General features: G+C 30.3%; 4 protein-coding genes across 21 annotated transcripts; 2 read left to right on the top strand and 2 right to left on the bottom strand.

The window, feature by feature from the left end:
* Positions 1 to 5,179: 5,179 nt before the first annotated feature.
* Positions 5,180 to 9,576, bottom strand: LOC143149052 (uncharacterized). The gene is made up of 9 exons (XM_076316070.1): positions 9,498 to 9,576; positions 9,079 to 9,354; positions 8,632 to 8,813; positions 8,203 to 8,399; positions 7,800 to 8,006; positions 7,008 to 7,357; positions 6,184 to 6,675; positions 5,590 to 5,819; positions 5,180 to 5,435 (listed from the first exon to the last, which is right to left on the bottom strand). The coding sequence occupies exons 1-9, from the start codon at positions 9,501 to 9,503 to the stop codon at positions 5,219 to 5,221; spliced, it is 2,157 nt and encodes a 718-aa protein (XP_076172185.1). The 5' UTR covers positions 9,504 to 9,576; the 3' UTR covers positions 5,180 to 5,218.
* Positions 9,577 to 11,478: 1,902 nt separating this feature from the next.
* On the top strand, positions 11,479 to 16,529 carry LOC143149038 (PHD finger protein 14). Of its 2 annotated transcripts, XM_076316031.1 has the most exons (14): positions 11,479 to 11,618; positions 11,807 to 11,965; positions 12,059 to 12,301; positions 12,411 to 12,622; positions 12,707 to 12,861; positions 12,969 to 13,243; positions 13,312 to 13,767; positions 13,827 to 14,115; positions 14,224 to 14,467; positions 14,597 to 14,784; positions 14,845 to 14,983; positions 15,105 to 15,400; positions 15,488 to 15,596; positions 16,249 to 16,529. In XM_076316031.1, exons 1-14 carry the CDS (start codon positions 11,606 to 11,608, stop codon positions 16,267 to 16,269), a joined length of 2,799 nt encoding a protein of 932 aa, XP_076172146.1. In that variant the 5' UTR covers positions 11,479 to 11,605; the 3' UTR covers positions 16,270 to 16,529. The 2 variants fall into 2 exon arrangements, with proteins under 2 accessions (XP_076172146.1, XP_076172147.1); XM_076316032.1 differs by lacking the exons at positions 15,105 to 15,400; positions 15,488 to 15,596; positions 16,249 to 16,529 and having other exon boundaries at positions 12,411 to 12,631; positions 14,597 to 14,977.
* Positions 14,117 to 19,134, bottom strand: LOC143149039 (methionyl-tRNA formyltransferase, mitochondrial). Of its 14 annotated transcripts, none has more exons than XR_012992676.1 (10): positions 18,358 to 18,682; positions 18,073 to 18,270; positions 17,833 to 17,955; positions 17,406 to 17,584; positions 17,137 to 17,328; positions 15,471 to 15,591; positions 15,118 to 15,264; positions 14,868 to 14,920; positions 14,595 to 14,786; positions 14,117 to 14,453 (listed from the first exon to the last, which is right to left on the bottom strand). XR_012992676.1 is itself a non-coding variant. In XM_076316036.1 (8 exons), exons 3-8 carry the CDS (start codon positions 18,570 to 18,572, stop codon positions 16,857 to 16,859), a joined length of 1,077 nt encoding a protein of 358 aa, XP_076172151.1. In that variant the 5' UTR covers positions 18,573 to 18,599; positions 18,711 to 18,972; positions 19,066 to 19,083; the 3' UTR covers positions 16,792 to 16,856. The 14 variants fall into 14 exon arrangements, 5 of the variants coding, with proteins under 5 accessions (XP_076172151.1, XP_076172149.1, XP_076172148.1 ...); XR_012992674.1 differs by having other exon boundaries at positions 15,037 to 15,264; XR_012992671.1 differs by lacking the exon at positions 14,868 to 14,920.
* On the top strand, positions 18,784 to 25,298 carry Rad50 (DNA repair protein rad50). 4 transcript variants are annotated; one of them, XM_076316030.1, is made up of 14 exons: positions 18,786 to 19,361; positions 19,463 to 19,742; positions 19,942 to 20,091; positions 20,178 to 21,563; positions 21,646 to 21,766; positions 21,828 to 22,206; positions 22,288 to 22,493; positions 22,563 to 22,900; positions 23,046 to 23,465; positions 23,700 to 23,825; positions 23,927 to 24,202; positions 24,275 to 24,408; positions 24,525 to 24,656; positions 24,728 to 24,903. In XM_076316030.1, exons 2-14 carry the CDS (start codon positions 19,512 to 19,514, stop codon positions 24,762 to 24,764), a joined length of 3,936 nt encoding a protein of 1,311 aa, XP_076172145.1. In that variant the 5' UTR covers positions 18,786 to 19,361; positions 19,463 to 19,511; the 3' UTR covers positions 24,765 to 24,903. The 4 variants fall into 4 exon arrangements, with proteins under 4 accessions (XP_076172144.1, XP_076172145.1, XP_076172143.1 ...); XM_076316028.1 differs by having other exon boundaries at positions 18,789 to 19,392; positions 24,747 to 25,298; XM_076316027.1 differs by having other exon boundaries at positions 18,789 to 19,361; positions 24,747 to 25,298.
* The last annotated feature ends 263 nt before the right edge of the window (positions 25,299 to 25,561 follow it).

Consider the following 25,561-nt stretch of genomic DNA (forward strand, 5'->3'; position numbering starts at 1 on the left):
ACGAGTTCGGGCAACGGACACGGAAAAATCATGCTGAAAATCCTCAACTAGAAACGTCTGATTAATGTATCTAGTGTCTAACGAGATAGTATTCTTTCGTTTTGTTAAAATGACTCGACTTTTTATTTGTGAAAAATCAAGAGAAAATTGAGAAATTCTACTATGCAAAGAAGTTACTCGTAAGAGAATTATTCGTAAGAAAAAATTGATCGAGAAAATCTAATAGAAATTATTTAATTGAAAATTTGAAATAACCCTTGGTCGATTTCGTCGTCAAAGTAAATTCTTTCAATGTTGGAAACTATTGTACAAGTCTGTTACTTTGACTCGGAAATCTAACCATCGCGAAATACCTTCTTGTATACGAAATGTAGCATAAAAGCTACGGATAAACGTTAATACTCGAATGATATTCTAACGCGAGACTCGAACAATATAGAGACTAATAAAATATTCGATAATATCGTTTTCGCGTAATACTGATCGTTAGAATTGCGAAGTCGGAGGGTATCCGACTTCTTCGCTAAATAATTATATCGCGATATAAGAAACGCGGTATACAAGAAGGCCCTATAACCTCGACTAAGATATACGTACAAGTAAAACGGGAAATATCATTGCTCGCGAGTATATGGTAAATATACTCGCGGTCACTGTACTCGCAAAAATCGAGAAATAAAAATACAACCGGTCACCCGTGTCGATTCGGACCTTTCGTCCTACGACATGATTGGGGACCGGAGGAATACAAAATTTCATGCGACTCACCGATCGTGGAACACGATCGGGTGAATATCTCGGCAACATGACATCGTAGTAGACCCAAGGTGGAGGAGCTGTAACAAAAAAAATCAGAAAACGTGACGATCTGTTTCCAAAGTTTCAAAATGGTTTCAATTTTAGTACCGATAGATAGGTACTTACGTTGTTCGCTGGTGGAGCCCCGCCCGATGTCCCAGCCAGATGTCATCGTGGTAGACTTTGGACCCTGGAACTAAAAAAATCAGAAAACAGATATAGTAAAACTACAAGGGCTAATATGCATGCATGTAAGAACAGTGGCGATAGATACTTACGTTGTTCGCTGGTGGAGCCACGCCCGATGTCCCAGCCAGATGTCATCGTGTAGACTTTGGACCCTGGAACTAAAAAAATCAGAAAACAGATATAGTAAAACTACCAGGGCTAATATGCATGCATGTAAGAACAGTGGCGATAGATACTTACGTTGGTTGCGGGTGGAGGACCGCCCGAGACCCTTCCTGAGTCAATGATGCACCGACTCTAATACCGGTTACGATTGATTTTAGATATTAGAAAAAGAAATAAAGAAAAAAATAGACTAAATTATCAACGCGACCGAGTATCAAAGCCGGCGAACAAAAGTGATTCTATTGACGAAATTCAAAGAGAGCCACGATGCTCTCGAGAGAATTTACAATACGCGAAAAACACTGAATCTAAATCGCGTGGACCTAAACTCTACTCGGAGCCACTTTGCTCCGAAATACATTACAAATCTACGCATTTAAACAAATACTGACTCTACTGGCCGCATTGCGCGCGGCCGTCAAAATTGCTGAAAGAAAAAATGGGAGGAAGGAAGGAAGGAGTCGTTTATCGAGCGTTTGTAAAGAAACTACTGCTTGTTTTTAATGGTTTGCACTTTATCGTGCCGAGCATCAAATTCGATAAGATTCTATCGAACAATTTTCGATTGTTCAATAGAGGATTTTCGCTATTAGAGTTGCGAACGTGTTCATTCTCGTCGAGAAATACGCATCGCGATTTTTATAAATATTGGAAAACTCGTTGCAAAGATCAAAGTCGATCGGTACTTACTCGTGTTCCAAAGACACGACAATACGCGGCTACGCGTGAAAAAACTCGCATCCGAAACGCGTACGCAAACGCAATTGCGATCGGTTCGTAAAGATAATTTTATGGAACATTGACTACATTGTGTACAAATAAAAAATATTGAACCGCGACCGAAATCCAGCAATATACGAGTTATTCCAATGATCAAATCGTAAAATTAGTTTATTGTTAAAATTTTTCATTGTTACCCGCAACGAAATCGAAATTAAGATTCGAAGTAATCTATTCTTATTTCATTTTTGCACCGATCGAATCCGAAATGACACACAATTAAAATGAAATATACATATACATGTTACAAATATGCACTGAGAATAAAGAAAAATATCATATGTCATTCTTACTACTTGGAAGATTTTACCAATAATCCGTGAACTGATCCTGAAGTGGCATACCATACGTCGGTAGTGCGACACTGTAACAAAAGAAACGATAAATTTGAAACACATTTATCGAAATAAACACTGTCGTATTATAATTAAGCAATACGTGAACTCGAAATATTTTGCACGAAATTACATTTGAAATCGAACATACGAATCAATGTATACAAATCCGCACTCTATAATGAAGAGAAGAAACACGAAAACGATGTAATTGTTTCACTCACGATGATTAAATTTATATATAAAGGTGTATTAATGTTACACGAAACACCAATAGAAAGCAGCAGAAGTATTAGGATTGATTAGACACTATTAAATACTAGAAAACTAATGCTCACGTACCGCCATAATCGCGCGCTTCTCGACACGTCTGAACCTGTCGGCTGTCGCTTATACAATGGCGACCTCCTACTGTAAGTCACTGAATTCCGTTTCAATTTCGAAAGAGGAATAATCACTAAAACCATTTAATTATTCCACTTGCGTTAATAAATTTATAACCAAAAGTGTATTAATGTTACACGAAACACCAATAGAAAGCAGCAGAAGTATTAGGATTGATTAGACACTATTAAATACTAGAAAACTAATGCTCACGTACCGCCATAATCGCGCGCTTCTCGACACGTCTGAACCTGTCGGCTGTCGCTTATACAATGGCGACCTCCTACTGTAAGTCACTGAATTCCGTTTCAATTTCGAAAGAGGAATAATCACTAAAACCATTTAATTATTCCACTTGCGTTAATAAATTTATAACCAAAAGTGTATTAATGTTACACGAAACACCAATAGAAAGCAGCAGAAGTATTAGGATTGATTAGACACTATTAAATACTAGAAAACTAATGCTCACGTACCGCCATAATCGCGCGCTTCTCGACACGTCTGAACCTGTCGGCTGTCGCTTATACAATGGCGACCTCCTACTGTAAGTCACTGAATTCCGTTTCAATTTCGAAAGAGGAATAATCACTAAAACCATTTAATTATTCCACTTGCGTTAATAAATTTATAACTAAAAGTGTATTAATGTTAGGCAAGACACCAATAGGAAGTAACCAAAGTATTGTGAACGATTAGACACTATTAAACATTAGAAAACTAATGCTAACGTACCGCTATAACCGCGCGCTTCTCGACACGTCTGAACTTGTCGGCTGTCGCGTATACAATGGCGACCTTCTATTGTAAGTCACTGAATTCCGTTTCAATTTCGAAAGAGGAATAATCACTAAAACCATTTAATTATTCCACTTGCGTTAATAAATTTATAACCAAAAGTGTATTAATGTTACACGAAATACCAATAGGAAGCAGCAAAAGTATTAGGATTGATTAGACACTATTAAATACTAGAAAACTAATGCTCACGTACCGCCATAATCGCGCGCTTCTCGACACGTCTGAACTGTCGGCTGTCGCGTATACAATGGCGACCTTCTATTGTAAGTCACTGAATTCCGTTTGAATGTCGAAAGAGGAATAATCACTAAAAACATTTAATTATTCCACTTGCGTTAATAAATTTATAACTAAAAGTCTATTAATGTTAGACAAGACACCAATAGGAAGTAACCAAAGTATTGTGAACGATTAGACACTATTAAACATTAGAAAACTAATGCTAACGTACCGCCATAACCGCGCGCTTCTCGATACGTCTGAACTTGTCGGCTGTCGCGTATACAATGGCGACCTTCTATTGTAAGTCACTGAATTCCGTTTGAATGTCGAAAGAGGAGTAATCACTAAAACTATTTAATTATTCCACTTGCGTTAATAAATTTATAACTAAAAGTGTATTAATGTTACACAAAATACCAATAGGATGTAACGAAAGCGTTAGGAATGATAACGTTATTCATTGCGAACAAGAAACGATCGAATTTTGTTCGCGGTACCCATTGAATTTATAATCAAAAGTATATTATAATTGGATAATACACGGATAGAAAGCAAACGAGGGCAATAATACCGATTAGGAGTTATTAGATATCAATAGGTAAAAAACACACCTCAATGATCGCAGATTCCTCGAGCTTCTGTAAACTGCAGATAGATGTTATCCTTTTGACTTCCCTGGGTAGAATAACCCTGCTACGACACCTCGCAGTACGCAGCGTCTCGCGGCCAATTAGGCAGGGAGTGGGGGAAGGTCTTACCATCCATCGATATTTATATTTCTAGAGGACAGGATAAACGTTGTTGACATCGTATTTCGAATAACATTGTCGATACACTTGGTCGTTGAGGATTACTTAGGTAGAAAAATTATAAAATTAACACGTGAAACAATATTTTGTTTTACAACAATTACCATTATACGTTTCAGTTGCGAACTTAGAATAGTTTCTTAATACATAAGTCTGAATGTAATTGTGTTACGTAGTAAATTTTTATAAGGCACAAGCCTCGATATTTAATCGAATATAATTCTCAAAATTACCGTTCTTAAACGATGAAGTCGTTGCAAAACCACTGATGCTATACGAGGTCGGCATTTTAGATCGTGATACTGATTTATCGACTTTGGTGATGCAGTTGAATAGAATTCTAAGAATCTCCATACTTGAACAACGAAATCGAAATCCACTGATACTTTGCACGGTCGGTATTTCAGACTGTCTGATACCAATTCTCGTAAGATATTGAAATTGGTTGCGTCATCTGGCAAGAAAATCTGAAACTGTTTCTCTGCAAACTTGAACGTTTTACCGTTTATTGGCGCTGCAGTACTATAAAATTTAATTATTATATATTTTTAACTTTTAAACATTATTATTAGTAACTTAAATACGAATATCTATCACCTATTATTTTTCAATTCGTGTATAAAAAAATCTATATAAATCATGTATAATTTACTGAATTTTATAATGTTAAGTGTAACAAGTAACGTATTGTTTCATTTGCGCTTATCATTTATTTTTCTTAAAGTTAATATTTAATTAAATAGCACAAGGACTTTCAAAATAATTTTCTCGAATTTCATCGATAAAAGCCTTTATATCGCTCGAATTCGGAAGTAAACGTTTCTGAGATAGAGATTGCATTGTTATAGCTAGCTTCATCAATCCTATTGTTCTCGTTATTTTGGCTCGCAGCATTGTTCCTGTTTCACCAATATACAGATCATGCTTCCGAAGTTGCGTCTCCAATGATTCGCTTATAAGAAAACACATATAGTTTTACTTAGTTCATTAATAATAGCAAAACTTATATATGACTGCTGTACACAATAATTACTAACGCGATTAATTGGAGATTAGTGGTATAAAAAAACAAAAATATACGTTTCTTTCTAGGATTTTCATTTTACCTCAGCTTAATTTTGAGAACTCCACCTAAAGGCACGAAGTCTTCATAAAAACGTGTTAAAAACACATAACTGCTATTATAAAAAACATAGCCATCTTCAATTGAAAGCTTTGCTACCTTGGCCCAAATTTGTAGCAAATATCCTTTGGATAAACCCTCGAGGAAGATAAAAAATTTGTCGCCGTAATCAATAGCGAAACCAGTTAAAATATTCTTAAATTTATCTTCTACCTGTGTTATCAATCATATTTATAGTTTATACACATAAATATGTTCGCCTAATTTGCTGATAGTATTTCACATATTTTGATTAAATTAATAAACCACGATGATTATACACTTGTCTAAAACTATTAGAAATAGACTTATCGTCTGATCTCCAAGTAGGAACACGGTAAAAAGTAAACCCGAAGTTCGTAATTTTCCAGGAGTCTAGAAGTATTATATATAAACTTTCCATGGTCGCCTATGTCTGCAAAAAAATTGAAATTATGAACTTCGGATCTATTTTTAAGATATCCCTACCTAGTGATTAAGCTAAAAGTGATATTCGATTCATCTCCTTCATTATATTCCTACTGTGTTAACCCTTTACCTTCAAATCAGCATCTTCGTTCCCAGGCTGAAGGGTACAAAAGAAATAGCAATTGTGGGAGGATACATCTGCCAAGATGTTGTTAGCCAACGTGGAATTGTTTAAAATCAAGAAAATTCGATTCAATGTAATAACATGCCGAAGAACCTTACGATGAACTGAGCGCAAATCATAAGCCACACGAACTTTGATCTTCACAGAGGTACCAAGTGACATCAGAATATCACTGGTGAGGGGAGAATTTTTCCATGAGACTGCTACCTCTTCGTCACTTTTATCGTCAGTACTGATACAATACGTATTGCGAGGATGAGACAAACTGCATGTTAATCTAACTTCCCACGATCCTCTTAAAAGATCGGATACATCGAACTCTGCGACACCGAACAGAATTTCCTCTTTCCATGATATTTCTAACGCACTCGGCGGCTTCGTTTTTGCAGAAGTGGAAATTGGGGACTTGGAAACATCTGTGAATCTTACACCGATTATCTAAATGAAAAATAACGTAAACTTTAAAACTTTTGAACATTAACATACATCAATTACGGTCCTGTACATACAGATTTTACAAATTGTCCCTATCATAAAAATATTCTACTATTGCGCATTCCTTTACACAATGTGACGAAGTTATCCCCGCCTTTGAGAATTACATTTGTAAAGGAATGGTCAAAGAATAGAATTTTCCTCAAATAAATTGTTACGCGACCAACAATTAACAAACAATCTATGATATGTATGAAGATAATTAGCTCCCCTATTGGACGTCAATGTCCAGTATATATAATACGCAAGAAAGTATTCAGATAAATTCAAATTACTTCAACAGTGAGAAATTTCGTTCCAAGGAAGTTGATTAAATCTTCGGCTTGAAATACCTCCCTGAGATAGCATTTAACAAATTCGAAGTATATTGTTCTGGCAGGAATGTAATACGGTGTGGTGATTACACGATCGACAAAGAATATTTTTGCGTAAATATAACTGAAATCGTTTTCAATTGCTACGTCGTCCGGGAAATTTGACACTTGTTCCAACTTGATCGATATAGGATTCAAATTCATTCGCAACTGCTTGTTCGATAAAATGTCCTCACAGTATGCGTAAATCAAGATGGACGAAACGCTTGGTATTTGTGACGTTCTGGCATAACAGGTAATTGCACCCATGTCTAAAAACAGAAGTTTAATCAAACTTCGATCAACACATATACATAGGTTTATGTTTCATAATATGTGCTGTATGCTGATTCCCTCAGCATAGACGAAGATTCTAAAAGTTAACGAAGCTACTATATTTTTAACAAAAATATAGCGTAAAAACTAAAAAATATACCCTTTCAACTCTTTTATGTTTTCTCCTAAATTTGTTTCTACAAAAGGAAATATACTGAATTCTCGTCTAAATGTACCTATAAATACAATAAAATGCTTACTTCTAATTACTACATTTTTAAGTATGGATGACTTAAAGGAAGAATTGCGATAATGGAAATTATAAATTTGCAAAAAAGGGATTGGTTAGGTAGCTCCCTGGTGGCGAATACGAAAAATACTGTTACCCCATATGCGGTGTATGTAACCTGAAATGAAAGTTATAAAAATCTAATTTACCAGAAAATAAAGTTTCTGCACGTAAATTCATCATATGTGTAGTCTCGCTCGTTTGTTTTCTTCTTGTTTCTATGGTGTGTTTCTTTTGTACTAAATTTTTATGATTCTTCAATTTCGATTTTTGTTCGAGAAATTCAAGTTTGAAGGATTCGGATGGGAAACGGTCTTTTCTGATCATTTTCCAAAATTTATATTGATGTGTTATATCTAGCAAAATTTAATAAGTAAAGCAAAGAAATAATAAACTAGAAGAAACAGAAAATATATTATCAAAAGATATAAATTCAGAAAGGAAAATTTATATCTGATCTTCCTTCTTGTATTATTAACTTTCTAATCATTAGATAATACACAATACAATTTAACTTAACATATTTGAATAAATACTAAAATTTTCTGATACCTGGTATCACATCAACATATGTAGTAATAATGAAATCACCATCAGTTTCATGTGCGACTATTATTGGTTTTGGCTGTGGTTTAATAGTAGAATCAGATTCATACAAATCAAAAGGATATATTTCATGAAAATCATGTTGTTCAATATTAATTGATTTTTCATCGATATAGAATCCTTTCACTTTGTCTTTTTTCGCTCTACATATAATTTGAAATTATTTAATATAAGTATTTAAGAAATTTAAGAAATTACTGAAGTATTTAAGAAGATAAATTTATAATAAATACTACAGACGTTATTCTAATTACTTAACATAAAATAATTGAAAATATTAACTGCCATTAAAGTAAACAATTTATAGACAAAGTACATAACATAATCTAAATGTAGATGAAATATATTGACATTTTTATAACAATTCCAACAAACCTTTCAGAAAATCTTTTTCTTCCAGAAAATATTTCATAAGTAATTACGTGATTAAAAAATTTTTGTGTTTGTATTTCATTCAAATAAACTATATGATGGACAGAGAATATGACCCAATATGCATTTTCTGTGATTGGACATAATATAGGCCGTAAACACCAATCGCCATTCTCTGTATATATCTACATAATTAATGTCAACTAATAACAAATTATTTCAACTAATAAATGAAAACTTATATATACATTAAACTTTAATAACATAAACTATTTATGCTTGGTATGAAATCTGATTATTTAACTGTATTGTACAACACAAAATAATATAGCTTATAGTAAAAAATATCAAGAAATAAGAATATGTAATTTCCTTGTTAAAATAGCTCATTATAAATTTGTGTATATGATGCTGAAAATGTAAAAATAAATTATTTCAAAAGTTATGTACCTTTACAGCTGTTTTCCAACAACGACAATCGAATTGAAAGTTATAACCTGGCAAAAGTTTGTATTCACCATGTATTTCTGCTAATATTTGATCAACATTTATAATATTTTGTTTCGATTCCACAATTTCATACGTATGCTCACTTATTGTCTTCTTACGTCGTTGCTTTAATTTCCTTTTAACCTTACCTTTACCTGTATCTTTATTATTCTCGATATTTTCATCAGACTTCATAGGAATCAAGAATCCGAAAGTTATTACAAAGTGCATTATGATCTAACAATGATTACCTTCATTAGTATTCAACATATTTTAATACAATTTAACTTAATAATAAGCAGTATCAGAAAACTCATCAAACGCCGCGTTCTAATATAACGTATTTCAAAATGGCATACACAACGAACAAGAAAACTTACCGTCATTTAATGTGAACTACTTTTATTGTAATCTTCAAATAATTTGCATTACGACTATGATTATATCATTAATGTTACTGACAATAGTGATAATAATTAGTTACATTAATTATTTTATTTGTTTTTAACATAATTTTAACGAATAATTTTAATTTTTTTCACTAGATTTAAAGTAACAGAAATTCATGGAATGTCCAAAAATCATACAGCAAGTCGAAACATGAAGATTACACCTAGTAAAAATATCAGAAATTCTTTCACTACTTGACAATTTGAAGTTTCGTTTTCGTGATATAAACATTTAATATACGCCGCGCACTATTTACATTTCAAGACACGTTCACATATCGAAATTTGATTTCAAATAAATTCTGTTTAACTTAACAGGGACATTAGAATATATCTTAAAATACAAAATAAATGGTAAATGTGAAATAAGTATTTGTAGATATAGAACATACAAAATTAATATAAAATTCGATATCAAGATAAGGTTCTTATTTTACTCTTCGTGTCTATGTTCTAATCATTGACCCCCATTCAAAGTATTTAGATATATAGCAGGTCCTAGCAAGAAGATCTTACAAATGTAATAAGAAAAAATTAATAAAAAGTACAGATAGCTTGCATTCCTTATACTTAACCATTACAAATTTTACGTATAAAATATTGTTTTAAATTATTTTACCTTTTCGCCCTTTTAAAATTTTTTACCACCTATTATATATTATTTTCTGCTTTTTAAATTACGAGACTGATTATATATGTTCCGAAAAGCAAACAATTTTCATTTTTTTACATAATTTTTATGAAATAAGTTTTACATAAAATAAAAAATCTTTTTCTACTTTGGTTGAAAGTGAAGGTGTTCTTTGTAATTGTAATGGAAGAATTTGCATGTCTGGATTTATTGCATGATATTGAAACAAATAAGAAATACTATGCAAACTAATAATTGCTTCTTAAACGTGTACAATTTTATTTTAGGTCCTAATTAAATAATTACTTAAATGTATATTGGTTGTAGTTCCCGCTGAAGGATTTTGAGAGATTCAATATGGCGATTTGTTACTGAATCGAGTAAAAACACAACGGCGTCAGAAGGATAACACTAGCGAAGGAAGTTTATTTTATATATCCGTATTTGGGTAATTAGCTAACTAAGACCTCAAAAATATTCATACGAAATAGTATATATATTGTGTCGTTCATGTATATGATGATATTTGTTTTAATTTCTACATATTAAAAATAATATATTTGAAGAAATATTAAAAAATTTTTAACGTGGATTCAAGAGAATCTGTACCTACAAAGAATGTCTCAGGACGATGACGTAGGATTTTTATACAAAACAATGAGTAAGTTAGAAAAACTATATCTTGAATTATAACACAATATTTACATTATTCTACTATTAGTATAACAAATAACATGTAACATATGAGTAAGTTTTTTGGTATATTTCGCATTATATGTTTGAGTTTTTTCAAGAATAAATACCTAAATAACTTTAGCCGCAATTATCTGTTAATATAGTTCCAGAATAGGAAAGGATTGATTGAAGTTATCGTATTATACGAAATACACTTGTATTGTGATCACAGTTTGTTTTTTAAAAAGTATATGATTATGTATGTTTGTAATGAAAATAAAAATTATATTTTACTGACAAATATATTTCAAAATAGTATGTTTGCATATTTTCATCAAACTTCCGCCCTGACATAAAATGATCGTAGCGTTACCTGAACATGTGCATGATTTTCTGTCAAAAGTTTTTAGTTACCATCACTTAAAATAAATTTAATTTAAAAAACATTTAGCCGTTTAATAATTATTTATGTTATATGTTATATTAATACATATTGGAGATAATATACAGAAAATTAACCTAATTCACATCGCCGGCGTCGTGAATTACGCGTATGTCAGTATTTTACAAAGCGACGACTCGTCGAGTTCAATGAGTAGTGGGAGACATTCAAAAACTATATAGCCATATACAAAGTGTCAGAGCCACTGAAAGAGAAAATTAAGTCCGTGTAATTCAAAAAGTACACAGCAATCTCATTGAAATTAAATAAAAGTGTCATTTTAAGAATAATATGTCAAGCTACTGTATGTATTTATCGTGAATTAAACACTTACATAACCTAGAATTAATTTTTTATATTTTTTTGATAATATACACTCTCTTGAATAAATGTATTCTTTACTGGAAAATATTTCACTAATATACTTATCTTTTAAATAATAAATTCAAAACACCAATAAATAATAAATTCTAACCTATATTCTTTTTTCAGTTGAAAGAGATCCAAAAAAAAGGAGAGTCAAGCCTGTAGGAACAGCACCTCTACTTGACTTTGATTTAGGTGAAAGTTCTGATGATAGTGATTTCAGAATTGAAGATCATTGTGAAGAATCTGATGATGATTCAGAAGATTCTAATGATATTGGAAAAGGTAACATCCATCATCATAGTTTTAAATATGTCATTGAACATTAACATGTTCTTTAAAGCCAGCTAATAAAATGTTTGTGTATGTACATGAAAGAGGAAGAAGATGCATCAGAGGAATCTGATGATTCCTTGGAGGACCCATTACTTAATAGAAAAGAAAATCCTAATTTAACAGTGGGTGATGTAATTGAACAAGCTCGGCAGCAATCATTAAAAGGAGGTCCACTTGAAGACAAATTAAATAAAATGTTAATTTGTTGCGGTTGCTTAGGAGATAGAAGTGATGATATTAATGAAATTGTTGAATGTGATGGATGTGGTGTTAGTGTGCATGAAGGTAAAAATATGAAACATGCATTCTAATTTATTAATAAATTCAAAGTTTAGATCTCATTTGTATTACAGTTTGTAAAGATAGATTAATGTTACAAATAAATTTATTTCAGGCTGTTATGGTGTATCTGATGTAGAAAGTTTTTCAAGTACTGATTCTTTATGTCAGTCAGCACCTTGGTTTTGTGAAGCTTGCAGTGCAGGCATTGAAGATCCTTCTTGTGAACTTTGTCCAAACAAAGGTGGAATTTTTAAAGAGACTGATGTAGGCAAATGGGTCCATTTAGTATGTGCACTTTATGTACCTGGGGTTGCTTTTGGAGAAGTATGGAAGGTTTTTATTTCTATTATACGTAAATCAAGAACATTTTTAGATATATATGTACACATATATATTTATATATTTTAGGTTGATCGTTTGTCAAGTGTAACACTCTTTGAAATGGCATATAGTAAATGGGGTGCAAAACAATGTTCTTTGTGTGAAGATGCACGTTTTGCTCGTACTGGTGTATGTATAGAATGTGATGCAGGAATGTGTCATACATATTTCCATGTTACTTGGTAAGAATAATGTACAGAAACGACTAAGTCATGTAATACATATATTTATATGTAATTAAAAATATATTAATTTTCTACAATAAAAATGTAATATGATGTTTTTATAGTGCACAAAGAGAAGGTCTGTTATCTGAAGCTCATAGTGAAGAAGTTGATCAGGCTGATCCATTTTATGCACACTGTAAACTTCATTCCGATAAAACTCTTGTTCGTAGACGTAGACGCAATTGGTTGGCTCTACAATTACGAGCTCAGTACAGACAACAGTTATTAAAACAACCTAATCACTTAGATACTGAAGAGCAACGTAGAATTCAAAGAAAACTAGCAAAACATAGGCATAAATATTTAGCTCATAAAGCATCACGACCACCACCATGGGGTAAGTTATTTATTACAAATATAACAAAATTGACTAATTATTATAGTATGTATTTGTATTATTTGCAGTACCAACTCAGAAAATGCCTCGCTTATTAACTACATCTGCATCTGCTTGTCGACAATTAGCAAGAAAAGCAGAACTGATGGGTGTCGATACAGCTGCATTGGAAGCACAGGAAGCACAACTTGTAGCTTTAGTCGATGTTAGGAAGAAATGGCATATTCCACCTGCTTTTAGTGTAGAATTTATTGGTTATTATTTGGATCGCAACTTGCGAGTAACATCAATGAAAAGGCGATTACAAGAACTTCTTGATGTTAATTCTCAATTACTTAATGAACAACAGAGGCTAGACAGAAAGTATGATGAAGTGATGAAAGATAATGAAGAACAAATTCGCGTAAATGTAACATTGAAAGAAAAAATAGAAATGTATCATCAAGTACTCCAAAATAGCGGTTATGTAAAACCTTTACCACAAATAACTGACCTGGCAAAACCAAGGATAACACCAACTTTAGGTAAGTTACAATATATATTTGATATATAAAATGCACAAATGAATCGTCTCTTTTGATAGGTACAAGTTTAGGTGTGCCAACTGCAGCTGCCTTGAAAATGGGTGTTGGCTTTCCCTTACCAGTTGGAAAAGGAGCAGAAGGTGTACGCGAGGGTAGAGTATTAAGTAGTCAGGCACAAGATCAAAACCATAAAGGTGAACTAACATTAAGGCATCAATGTGGGATATGCAGAAGATCTACAAATCAACATCTTCTTGCAAAGTGTGACACATGTCATCTTCATTATCATTTATCTTGTCTCAGTCCACCCTTATCACGTATGCCCAAGAAAACAAAATTAATGGGATGGTATGTTATCACGTCGTGTTTATTTTTTATATGTTTACCAAAATATCTTCGTAATATGTTTGAAGCAAAAAAAGAAAACAGTTTTTATAATTTTTCTTCTTAATATAGGCAGTGCTCCGAATGCGATAAGGAATCTTCTGGATCAGAGGTTGAACGTGTTGATACATCAGCTCCACGTAAATTAAGGCATTGTAAAGATGATTCTAATTTAACTTCGACACCTACACCAACACCACCACAAGAGGTGCATGTGCCTACAACACCAACGACGCCTAGCACTTCGAAAAATTCATCTGCTAGTCTTAGTAGTGTAACAAATGTCACAGCTCCTGATACACCTACAACACCAAAAGTAATTACCATCAATATTACGTTCTTCCTTTGCTTTTTACTCAACGTCGGCTCTTTTTTACTATCTGCTTAATAATATATGAATAAAGTAGATAATGGAATATTATTTTCTTAAATGAAATACGTACAGGTGACTATAAAACCAGTTGGGCCACATCCTCCATCTTCAACTCCAATTCAATCAGGGGAACCAGTATATAATCAGCAGCTTATTAATAATGTGACAATAGCAGCACGGGAAGGATCACCTGAATATATGGTGGCTCCAGCAGATGGCACAGAATCCGTTTCACAAAGAAGTGCGAAAAAAAGAAGAAGGTCTGTAAAATGTTTTTTTTAAGTGAATGTGGAATACAAAATTTTGCTACATGTTATCAGGGAGAAGCATAAAAGATATACACCTGATCCAATTACGGGGGTGAAACAAAGAAAACGAAAACATAAAAGAAAAAGTCTTGATGTAGAAAATCCAGAAGGACAAAGTCAGCCAGAAATTCATAGAAGAATAACAATAAAGGTATATTTTTATTATTTTGTCGCAACCGTAAATATACTTTTTATACCACTTACGTTTTTAACCCTCGAAATTTAAATACCGACAATCAAGCGAAGTAACTTATATTTATATCATTAAACAGATAAAGCCTATACCAAGACCAGAGGGTGACGTTGCTTCTGAATCAAGTCCACAGATGTTTGTAGCCACATCTACCAGTACTGAAATCACATCTCCACCACCACCTAAACTACCACCTCCGCCTGTTCCGTCTGTTCAGTCTTTAGTTTCAAATGCTACACCTGTAACAGCAAATGCATCTACTAATAGTACGAGTAATAGGGTATCTACGGGAAATGCAAAAAGAGGAAAAGATACAGATCTTTTAACGCATTGCAATGTCTGTGATATGCCTGGCACCAGTCAAAATCTTGTCATGTTAGTGTTCATGTTATATAAATATATTATACATCAATCTTTTAAATATATTTTGAATTTATGACATTACCATTTTTCACGTTTCAGGTGTGATGAATGTAAAAAGTGCTACCACTTCACCTGTCTTGATCCACCAGTTAAAAAATCACCCAAAAGAAGAGGTTATTCTTGGCATTGTGCAGACTGCGATCCTAGTGTAAGTTAAATATTGTTTATTATCCATATGCATTGCAACATTAAACAAAAATACTTTTAAGGTACTTTTTATTTGGTCGAAAAAAGTAAAAACAAAGATAAAGAAGATAAGTTTTATAAATAGTTGGTGTTAACTTCTAAGGTCTATAAAATGTTTAGAATCAAATTACTATGCAGTTGATAATATGCAAAAATATAAATACTTGACAAAATATAAAGTACTTTAATATTAAACACATATAAATTTTAAATTTTGTCAATGACCTTAAATGTAGAAAAAACAATCTTATTAATAACTAGTTGCTAACATTAACTAATTATTTTCAGTAAAAGCAGTGCCATCTTTATTTATTCACTAATCGAATACAACGTTCCATTTACGAAATATCGAATGGCAATTAGTTATTAATACGAAAAAAAAAAATTAAAATCTCACTTTTATAAGAAAATGGGAACAATTCTTCATAAAAGATGGATAATACACCTACACTTCATATAATTTTGAAGCAGGCCAAAGTAACAAATTAGACTAAAACTTATTTATGGATACTTTTATCTTTGACCTGAAATTGTTACTAGGAATATATATTGAAGCTAAATTAATTCAATAAAAGAAAGAATCTGTAATAGTAAAAATATTTCTTTTATTTCAGGCCTCTGAAACTGAGACTTAATATCAACAATTTTATGTCTGCAGCTATAATTCCACGTTTAAATAAATTAAGACATTGAATGTCATTATGTTTTTTGTAAAATATACAGAATATAGTGAAAAATTTTTCCTCCGATTAAACAGTCCTTTGAAAATACATACTGTAAAGTTTACTTTCAAATATGTTTCAGAATTTTTACATTGCTTTAGTAAAGATTTCAGTAATTATTTTCAATTGACTCTTCTTCGCTTAATTTTATATAGTTTCTATATCTTTATATACACATGGTGACCCATGTTCTCAAGAATTCTAGATATATATTTACAAAGGTAAGAAAGAAGTTAAATATAAGAATGTTCTGTACTTGTAAGAAGCAACAATTATTATATGTTACAATTTCGAATTTTTCAAGTATTTATTACATATTAAGACAATTTTTACATTTTCATTAAAATCTAATTTAATTTAAAACATAAAAACATTTAATATTGCAATTTTTAATACGAATAAATTAATTTTTACTTTTACATATTTATATTTTTTTACAATATACATTCAAGCTTCAACGCTCGTGGGAAACTGATGAAAATGTCAAAAAGAGACGTTATTTACGAAAAAAATTCTTTTGTTTTATTTCTACCAAGCAGAAAACCATTATTAAAATCCTCTGCATACATAGGAGCTCTTCCTTTAATAATTACTTTTTTTACAGAAATACAACTTTCTCCTTTACACTTTACTATTAATATTTTACTTTTTTTATCATATATTATAACTCCTGTAAATATAAAATCATTTCAACCTATACATAAAATATCTCATGTTTTAATGTTTTAATGTTTTTATTCCTTATTAGTACGAAGTAAAATACATAAATTGCACTTTTACCTGGCATTTCTTCTTTAAGTTTTGTTGGAATTGATTCTTCTATTTTTTTGATGTCACACAATTTTATTGTTGTGTCCTGAAATATTGTAGTTAATGGATATAATCCTAGAAGAGCACGCTGTAGATCATAAATGTTTTTTGCAGACATTTCATTCCAATTGATTAAAGCTAGTTTCGATGTTACTTTTGGTGCTAAAAAATATAAATTAGATATTTTAGAATTCATATTGTTAAATAAATAATCTGAGCAATCATATATATGTATTTACCATATGTGATATTTGTTTTATTTTGAGATTTTGCAGATTGCAATAATTGTGGTAAATCTTCAAATACATTTTCCAAGAGATTTGCTCCAAGTTTTGCTAATTTAGCATATAATTCAGGCAATGTTTCATGCTCACTAATATCAATTTGTTTTTGTAACACTATGTCTCCTATATCGAATCTGAAATAATATTTAATTTCTAAAATGTACATTTTGTTGAAGCAAATTTGCTTGCAATACAATTTGAAAAGTGTTAATAATTATATCAGTAATATAATGTAGTAAACTACTTCTTACTCGAGTCATTTAGTTTATATCACACATATTTAAATAACTTCTGTAAATTTGAGAATCATGAATTTCTCAAAATATCAAAGTAGATAAAAAGTCATATTTCTAATGTTTTTATAGATCATGATAAATTTTACTTGTTTGGCATTATCTTCATTATTGTAATTCCTGTTTTCAAGTCTCCATTCATTAATGTATATACTATTGGTGCTGCTCCTCTCCATCTTGGTAATAAACTTGCATGAACATTTAACATACCTCTGTAAAATATTAATGAATAGTCATTGGTGCACAAATTTTAACAAAGTATATTATAGGTATAATGTAAATTATTTAAAAGAATTGTTATACATTATTTGTTAAAAAAAGTAACTTACAATGGAAATGAATTTATAATATTGAATGGAATCAAATGACCAAACGAAACAACTATTCCAATATGAAATTTAGATACATTGATTTCGGGTGACCATTTGTGTATAATAATGTCATTTTCTTTTGCATACTTTGTGATTTCATTCTCTTTTCCTTTATTTACAGTAACAACTTCCAATTGTTGTAAAACTTTAGATTTACTAAATGAAAAATTAAGTATTTTCAAAATTACAAGTATACACACAAAAAATAAATAATTTGTCACATTGAATGTAAATATTTCTTACCACATATTATGCAAGATTTTTAAACTTTCTAACGAAAATTTGTCAGTACCGAAGAATAATACATCCCATAGTCCACTTTGCGGAATTGTATGTGATTTTCTGTTCCAAACATATTTGTGTGTTGTTTTATTACTTAATGAAAATATTTTTTTCAATTCTTTTAACGTATGTAAATGTTGTGATGATTTGGATACTGTAAGATTAAGAAATACCATATCGATGGTGCTGTTATTTTAAAAATTCTGTAAAATCCAATTTTTACATATTTATCTTGAAATTCAAATGTAAACTATAAGGTTATGTTTGACTTATGTACAACTCATAAAACGATAGGTGGAAGTTTTAGAAATTACCGTCAGAGAGCTATAAGCTGAAGTTAGTTCTCGCAAGTTCCTCGTACGCATCCTATTCAATTAAAATATTATTACATACATTTAAAAAACTCTATATTAGCGACTATTAAGAAAGTATTTTTCAATCCTTATTGGTTTATGGTTTTATATATGTTTATGGCCTTCCTTTCTCATGATTGCTGCTAAATACTGGCTTTTATACCTTTTATTTGTGACCGAGAAATAAACGTGACCCATTAAGAATCCCTCTACCAAGCTCAGACTTTCAAAAGAAATTAAAAATATTTACATTTTTAAATAATTAAATTTTGTTAAACATTGAAAATATAATATTCTGAAAATAAAAAATAAATACCTTTTTTTCATTCAATTTTTTCTACAATTTTTAATTAACAAAACCTTCGGACCTCGCCTATTCTAAAACCTCTCACACTCTTTGAGGAAAGATTTTTATCATTATTATTATTATTACTTCATACATTCTTTTTAATTAACTCTTATATTGTAAAATTGGAAAGATTGCTATTTATATACGTAAATAATAACTTATATAGTTAACTGGTTTTGTTTATGTGCACTACTGATGGACATACTACATGTTTAGTGCTGTCACCTGCAGCCTGCATAACTATCATAAGTGTTTATTGGAAGGTAATATTAATGAAAAAATTCAACTTTATATGTATGTAACAAAGTAATTAATTAATTGTCCATTTACTAAGTGTACTTTAATCTAATGTCTTAATTTACAGCATTTAATTATTTTGAAATTATAAGAACTGTACTAATATTTGTTAAATAATGTCACGAATAAGAAGACTTTCCATACGTGGAATTCGTAATTTTGGAGATGATAATGACGAAGCTGAAATTCGATTTTCTCGACCTTTAACGCTTATTCTTGGTCAAAATGGCACTGGAAAAACGACGATTATTGAAGCTCTTAAATTTGCTACTTGCGGCGAATTTCCACCCGGCTCGGACCGTGGAAAATTTTTTATTCATGATCCGATTTTATCAACGACTTCATTAGTACGATTTTCCGCTATTATTTTATACACTTTGGCAACACAATTTAATATTTACATTTTGCTTGTTCTAGAACTTCTTTATTTATATAGAAAATTTAGAAATAGCTGAAAAATATTGACTTTTAAAACAATATTTTGTTTTTTAATATGCATATTTTTTGAAAATTATTATTGTTTATTCAATATTTTCATTTACATAGGTGCGAGGTGTTGTGAAAGCTGAAATAGTTGATTCAGTGGGTAATATTTATACAGTATGTAGAACAATAGAATCTTCAAGAGCAAATGTAACAATGAGATTTAAAACTCTTGACAGTACTTTAACTAGAACGGATAAAAATACAAAAGAGGTATATTTTGATAGTGTGTATTATAGTTCTAATACACTCGTATATTATCTTTATATTCTTATTGGTTCCTTTATTTATTAACATAGATGGTATCAATAACCAATCGATGTGCTGATGTTGATACAGAATTAACATTAACAATGGGTGTGACAAAACCAATTTTGGATTATGTAATATTTTGTCATCAAGAAGATCTTAGTTGGCCATTTCAAGATGGTAAAAAATTGAAAGAAAAATTTGATGAAATTTTTGATAGTGCTAGGTTTAACAAAGCTCTTGAAAGTATTATGAAGTCAAAGAAAGACTTGCAACATAAAATAAATGTACTGAAAGAGCAAAAACAAGTTTGTCAAGTAATAGTTTCTGAAGTAAGAGATAAACAAACAAAGCTTGAAGATCATAAAAAACGATTGGAAAATATCCAAACAAAAGTAGAAGAAATTAATAAGGAATTGGTACCTATAAATCAAAAGATTACAGAAATTAAGAAACAGGACTCTGATTACAAAGATCTACAAGCTGAAGAAAGAAAGAAAAAAGCAGAGTATAATATATCTCAACAGCAACTGAATAGTTTGAAAGAGAATATACAAGAAGTATTTGAAGGAACAATGGAGGAATTAATGTCACAGATAAAATCATACGATGAAAAATTAATAGAAAAAGCTGATAAAATAAGAGAGCTTGAGACAAGTTTAAAAAATATTGTTAAAAATGAGTCCAAGGTAGCAAACATGTTAGCCGATGAAAGAGTAACCAGTGGTTCTTTAAAACAGCAGATGAAAGATCAGGAAAAAAAAGTTACCCTTCGTAATAAGATATTAAATGAGGCACTGTCTGCTTGGAATCTTGATAGCATAGATTCCAATGTATCTGAAGTAGAAGTTATAGTTCTTTACAATAGATTACAAGAAAAAATGCGGGAATTAGAACACAAAGTAGAAGAAAATAGAATAAGAAGGAATGAAGAAGAAAAAGAATTGCAAATAAAAGTAGATACTTTGCGTAGTGAATACTCAAAAATAGAATCAGAAAAGAATCTGAAGGAAAATGAAATAGTTGAAGCAGGAAATGAAATTAATAAAATCAAATTGGAGATCAAACAGGTTGGTGCTGCAGCAAATAAACTAAACTCTACAGAATCAAAAATGAATACAGTAAAAAGTAAAATTCAGCAATTGAGTGAAGAAATGGATGTGGATACTGCAAGGAAGAAAGTTATTGATAAAATTAAGTCACGAAATGAAATAGATGCACTTTTAAATACAGTTGATGAAGAAATAGCTTCATTATTAAAGCAAAGTTCATTGCAGACTGAATTAGAAATACATAAATCTACATTGCTTTCTAAAGAAAATGAGTTACAAAAATTGAAAGTCCAGCACGAGGAAACAATAATGAACTTATTGGATATTAAAGAACTAACACAAATTAAATTGAAAAATGATTTAAATATGGCTCAGAAGGAATTGGTACTTAGCAATAAAACTTATTACATCTGCAAATAGTATAATTTATCCAATTTATTAATTTTATTAACTTGATTAATTTTAGGTAAATCAAATAGAATCTATTATGCAGGAAATTCAAGCAAAAGAACATTATTCTACAACATTAGAAACAACTATATCACATATTAAACATGAATTACAAAAGAAAAAGAAAGAAATGGATTGTAAGTTAATATTTTTAGAACTTATCATTATATTCATTATTAATAAACTATTTTGTTCTAGCTGATAAAGAAAAGATTTCATCAATTTGTGATTACAAGAACTATGATGAAACTTTATTATTCCAATCAAAAAAAGTAAAAGATTTACAAGACAAAAGAGGAATATATGCTCATCAAGGTAGTGCTTATAAAGAGTACATGAAACAATTGACAGAAACAAATCCCTGTTGTCCATTATGCCACAGAGGCTTTGATGAACGCAAAACTGTAGAGAACTTATTAAAGGAAATGAAAACTGAAATGGAAAGTCATCCAAGTCGTTTGAAAGAATGTGAAGTAGAATTGAAGGTACAACAAGAGAAATATGATAAGATGTTACAACTAAAGCCAATAGTTGACAAAGTAATACAATTAGAAGAAAATGAATTGGACAAAATAATGTAAATATTTTATTATTTCTTATACATTTATTTATCCTTTATTACTATAAAATCCATGTTAATTTATTCGCTTATTTATAGGAATAATTTGGAAACGTCTAAAGAAAGGCTGACAAAATCACAAACGTGTATAATAAAGTTAAAGGAAAAAAAATCTGATCCCGAAAATAGATTAAAAATGTGCAAAGATATCATGGATGATATTATGTTGTGGGACCGATACATTGATGAAATTTCGACACTCAAACAAACAATTGATAATTTTCAAACTTCCTTGGACATTGCAGGTATATAAAAAAAAAATCATTGTTAACTATTAAATATAATATTTGTAATAATAACTTCTGTGTATCTAGGAATTAAATCAAAACGAAGTCTTAAAGAAGCTCAAAGCCAAAGAGAAGAATTGAAAGCATCTTTAAAAAGTATCCGTGATGACATTGAAAGTTCACAATCTGCAATAAATAAGCACAATGAACAAATGCAAAACGCTCGGGAAGAACAGAATACATTGCACGAGGAACTGTTGCAAATACGTTCAGGCATGCAAAAATTAAAACAGTTAAAAGATCAGCAAGAAGCATTGTTTTTAAAAGAAATTTCTCTTGGGGAATCAGTAAATATACTAAGACAAAAAGTCACAGTAGCAAAAACTGAATTAAATTCAGGAATCGATAAATTAGAGAAAAAGAAGGTATATATAGTATTACTATACTTTATTACTATTATATTTATATTATGTATTTTTGTTTATAATAAAGAAAAGATGTAATGAATATTAAGGTTTTCCCTAAATTATGAATACAACAAAAGAAAATGTGATCATTTGCTTCTTCTAGAAAGATAATTGGCAAAACCAAGAAGTTAATAGAAAACTGTTAGAAGAGAGAACTAGACGCTTATCAGAATTACAGAAAGTACAAGAAGAAATTGATGCATTTATGAACCGTAAAATTCCCGAGGTTTTAGAATCTTCTGAAAGGAAGATAAACAATTACCAAAATTCAATCAATGAATTTCGGCGCGAAAAAAGTGATACTGAAGCAACAATAAATAAGCTAAAGGAAGAAATTACTCGTCAAGAAGTTCGGAAAAAAGAATTATCTGATAACATTTTATTGCGCAAAACTCATGAAAGTACTAAAAATTTAAAACAGGAATGTTTAAGTTTGAAAGAGAAATTGAGTGTTACAAATTATGCTCTAATATTAGAAAAATGGAAAAACTTGCAGAATCAAGAAGAGATTTTACTCCGTCAGGTAAAATATTACAGAAGATGTTTATGTAATTAGGCAATACAAAATTTTTAAGTCAAAAATAAATCAATAGTTACAGTTTGATCATTTTTGTATATAATTCTATATACATAAATTCATTCAGTTATTTAAGAATATTCTAGAAACAATTATGAATATGAAATTATTATGGAGGTATCATTAATTATTATAATTACTCTCACAACAATATATATTTATAATCTAAAATATTTTTAGAAAAATATGGCTAAAGGTAATGAAGAAGAATTAGAAAGGGCAATTCAGCAGTATACACAAGAGCTGGCCAAAGAAATCTACAGACAAGCTCACAAAAATTATAAGAAAAAGTGCATTGAATTAACAGTAATATATTATGAACATTTTATTTAATTGCAGTTATTTTTTACATTTAATATTAAATATTGGTAATGATACACTTTTGAAATAATTTATCTTTAAACCAGGTGTTGCAACAAATCATATTAAATTTAAATGCATATAGTAAAGTATTAGATGTTGCTATGATAGAATATCATGAAGAACGTATGTCAACAATTAACAGAATTATGAAGCAAATGTGGAAACTTGTATATACTGGAACAGATACTACATCTATAGAAATATGCACAAATGTTACTGGAGGTTTAGACACTGCAAGAAGAACGTACAACTATAAACTAGTTCAAACAAAACATGGTCATGAATTGGATATGAAAGGTCGCTGCAGTGCTGGACAAAAAGTAAATTTTATCTTGTAACAACAGTCACATTAAAGGCAATAAATGTATTCGCTTTCGTACATTCTATTCCAGGTTTTAGCGTCCATAATTATAAGGCTTGCTTTGGCAGAAACGTTTTGCAAAGATTGCGGAATTCTCGCATTGGATGAGCCAACAACAAACTTAGATCAACAAAATGCAGAGAGCTTAGCAAATGCATTAGCCACGTATGTCTTAATTCTTGGTTCACTAATCAGTAATAATTACTAAAACCATTTATCGGAATAATTACAATCATTATTACTTACTAGATTTTAATACTTATTATTTTTTTATTTTGTAGGGTTGTTAAATTACGATCACAATATCAAAAGAATTTTCAACTAATTGTAATTAGCCATGATGAAAAGTTTCTGTTCAAACTAGCCGAATTCAGTAGCAATAAAGGTTTTTATGAACTTTATCGAAAACAAAAGTATGTTCATTTTCCATATAAAATATTTCATTACATCTACACTAGTTTACTTATACTATGTAATTATACAGAATCTTATGTATTTTTCAGTGGATACACGGCAGTTAGACATTGTCAAATGGAGAATCGAGATCACACTGAAAAAGATACAAAAGAAAACATATCATCGGACGAGGAGACTAATGAACATTCGGCAAAATCACGAGATACACTACAGTCGAAATCAAGATTAGACAGAAAATCGCATAATGAGAATTTAAATAAGAAAAAAAGATGTATTGATATCAATAGCGAGAATTATATTGAAACTAGACCATCAAAAAAAAGATATGTTTGTAAATTTAATGACTCAACTTAATAATGTACACTAACTAAAATTATGCGGCAAACCGAAAATAGAAATTTCTCATATCAAAAGAAATCGAAGAGTCGTTCACAATTTTTTAATCGCACACTTTATATCTGGAACATCATATTTAATCGATTAAGAAATGTTTCATAATTGTGTCATGAGAAATTTGTATTTATGGTTTATTGCATATATTCAAAACATTCCGTGTGCGTATTGATTTCATTTTTTTATTTAAATAATGTACACAAAAAGTGTATATTTTATATTTTATGCTGAAAGTTTTGTATTTTCATAAAATTCTAGTAGGTAACAACTTTATGGTTTTTATGCGATTAAAGTAGTTACAATGTAAGATGTTTTTTTCATCACGTGATGTTATACAAATAAAAACATTTCTTTTTGAAAACTGAGTTGTATTCTATAATTCTGAAGAAATATTGATTTCCTATATTCGTACTAAAATGAATAAACTGTTTAAATATTGCCGCCTTCATAATTTAAAATATGTATATCGAGGTTGGGATCGATTTCGACAATCGAGTGTTAATCGTAC

This window comes from Ptiloglossa arizonensis, chromosome 7 (genome assembly GCF_051014685.1).
Source record: "Ptiloglossa arizonensis isolate GNS036 chromosome 7, iyPtiAriz1_principal, whole genome shotgun sequence".
Classification (NCBI taxonomy): domain Eukaryota; kingdom Metazoa; phylum Arthropoda; class Insecta; order Hymenoptera; family Colletidae; genus Ptiloglossa; species Ptiloglossa arizonensis.

What these genes read in the sequence shown, in the direction of transcription:
- LOC143149052 (XM_076316070.1), bottom strand. An exon ending in GTTGGAAAACAGCTGTAAAG is followed by an intron (nt 8,814 to 9,078) that starts GTACATAACTTT and finishes TTAATTATGTAG; the next exon opens with ATATATACAGAGAATGGCGA. An exon ending in GTTCTCAAAATTAAGCTGAG is followed by an intron (nt 5,436 to 5,589) that starts GTAAAATGAAAA and finishes TTTTCTTATAAG; the next exon opens with CGAATCATTGGAGACGCAAC.
- LOC143149038 (XM_076316031.1), top strand. An exon ending in CTGGGGTTGCTTTTGGAGAA is followed by an intron (nt 12,623 to 12,706) that starts GTATGGAAGGTT and finishes TATATATTTTAG; the next exon opens with GTTGATCGTTTGTCAAGTGT. An exon ending in ATAGAAGAATAACAATAAAG is followed by an intron (nt 14,984 to 15,104) that starts GTATATTTTTAT and finishes ATCATTAAACAG; the next exon opens with ATAAAGCCTATACCAAGACC.
- LOC143149039 (XM_076316034.1), bottom strand. Translation starts at nt 18,572, where the DNA reads ATGGTATTTCTTAATCTTACAGTATCCAAATCATCACAACATTTACAT. An exon ending in AAAATCTTGCATAATATGTG is followed by an intron (nt 18,271 to 18,357) that starts GTAAGAAATATT and finishes TTTTTCATTTAG; the next exon opens with TAAATCTAAAGTTTTACAAC. An exon ending in TAAAACAAATATCACATATG is followed by an intron (nt 17,329 to 17,405) that starts GTAAATACATAT and finishes TATATTTTTTAG; the next exon opens with CACCAAAAGTAACATCGAAA.
- Rad50 (XM_076316028.1), top strand. Translation starts at nt 19,512, where the DNA reads ATGTCACGAATAAGAAGACTTTCCATACGTGGAATTCGTAATTTTGGA. An exon ending in ATATGGCTCAGAAGGAATTG is followed by an intron (nt 21,564 to 21,645) that starts GTACTTAGCAAT and finishes GATTAATTTTAG; the next exon opens with GTAAATCAAATAGAATCTAT. An exon ending in GAAAAAGAAAGAAATGGATT is followed by an intron (nt 21,767 to 21,827) that starts GTAAGTTAATAT and finishes ATTTTGTTCTAG; the next exon opens with CTGATAAAGAAAAGATTTCA.